At 64.1% G+C, this 334-nt stretch overlaps 1 protein-coding gene across 1 annotated transcript in view; it reads left to right on the top strand.

The window, feature by feature from the left end:
* SEMA5B (semaphorin 5B) overlaps positions 1 to 334 on the top strand; it is a 38,139-nt gene that overhangs the window by 34,185 nt on the left and 3,620 nt on the right. Inside the window, exon 13 of the mRNA XM_015564709.1 lies at positions 129 to 318. Within this exon, the coding sequence (XP_015420195.1) occupies positions 129 to 318 (190 nt within the window). The remainder of the gene's footprint in view (positions 1 to 128; positions 319 to 334) is intronic.

Here is a 334-nt window from a genome sequence, read left to right as displayed (position 1 = left end):
GCTGGGGTTTTCCAGGTGATCCAGTGGACTCTCGTCCTTCTTAGTTTGCACTCCCAGTGCCTCTTACTAGGGATGGGGGCGCTTGCTCCCCAGAGGGCTGACTCCCCCCCTCCCTTCATGCCTCTCAGGTTCTGTAACGAGAACACGCCCTGCCCAGTACCCATCTTCTGGGCATCCTGGGGCTCCTGGAGCAAGTGTAGCAGCAACTGTGGGGGCGGCGTGCAGTCGCGGCGTCGGGCCTGCGAGAATGGCAACTCCTGTCCCGGCTGCGGCGTGGTGAGGGCCGGGCTGGACTCAGAATCTGAGACCTACAGGAGGGTGGGCCGGGCGGGAC

This window comes from Myotis davidii, unplaced genomic scaffold (assembly GCF_000327345.1).
Source record: "Myotis davidii unplaced genomic scaffold, ASM32734v1 scaffold841, whole genome shotgun sequence".
Classification (NCBI taxonomy): Eukaryota; Metazoa; Chordata; class Mammalia; order Chiroptera; family Vespertilionidae; genus Myotis; species Myotis davidii.
Note: the sequence above shows the minus strand (reverse complement) of the source record. Positions and strands in the feature narration are given on the sequence as shown.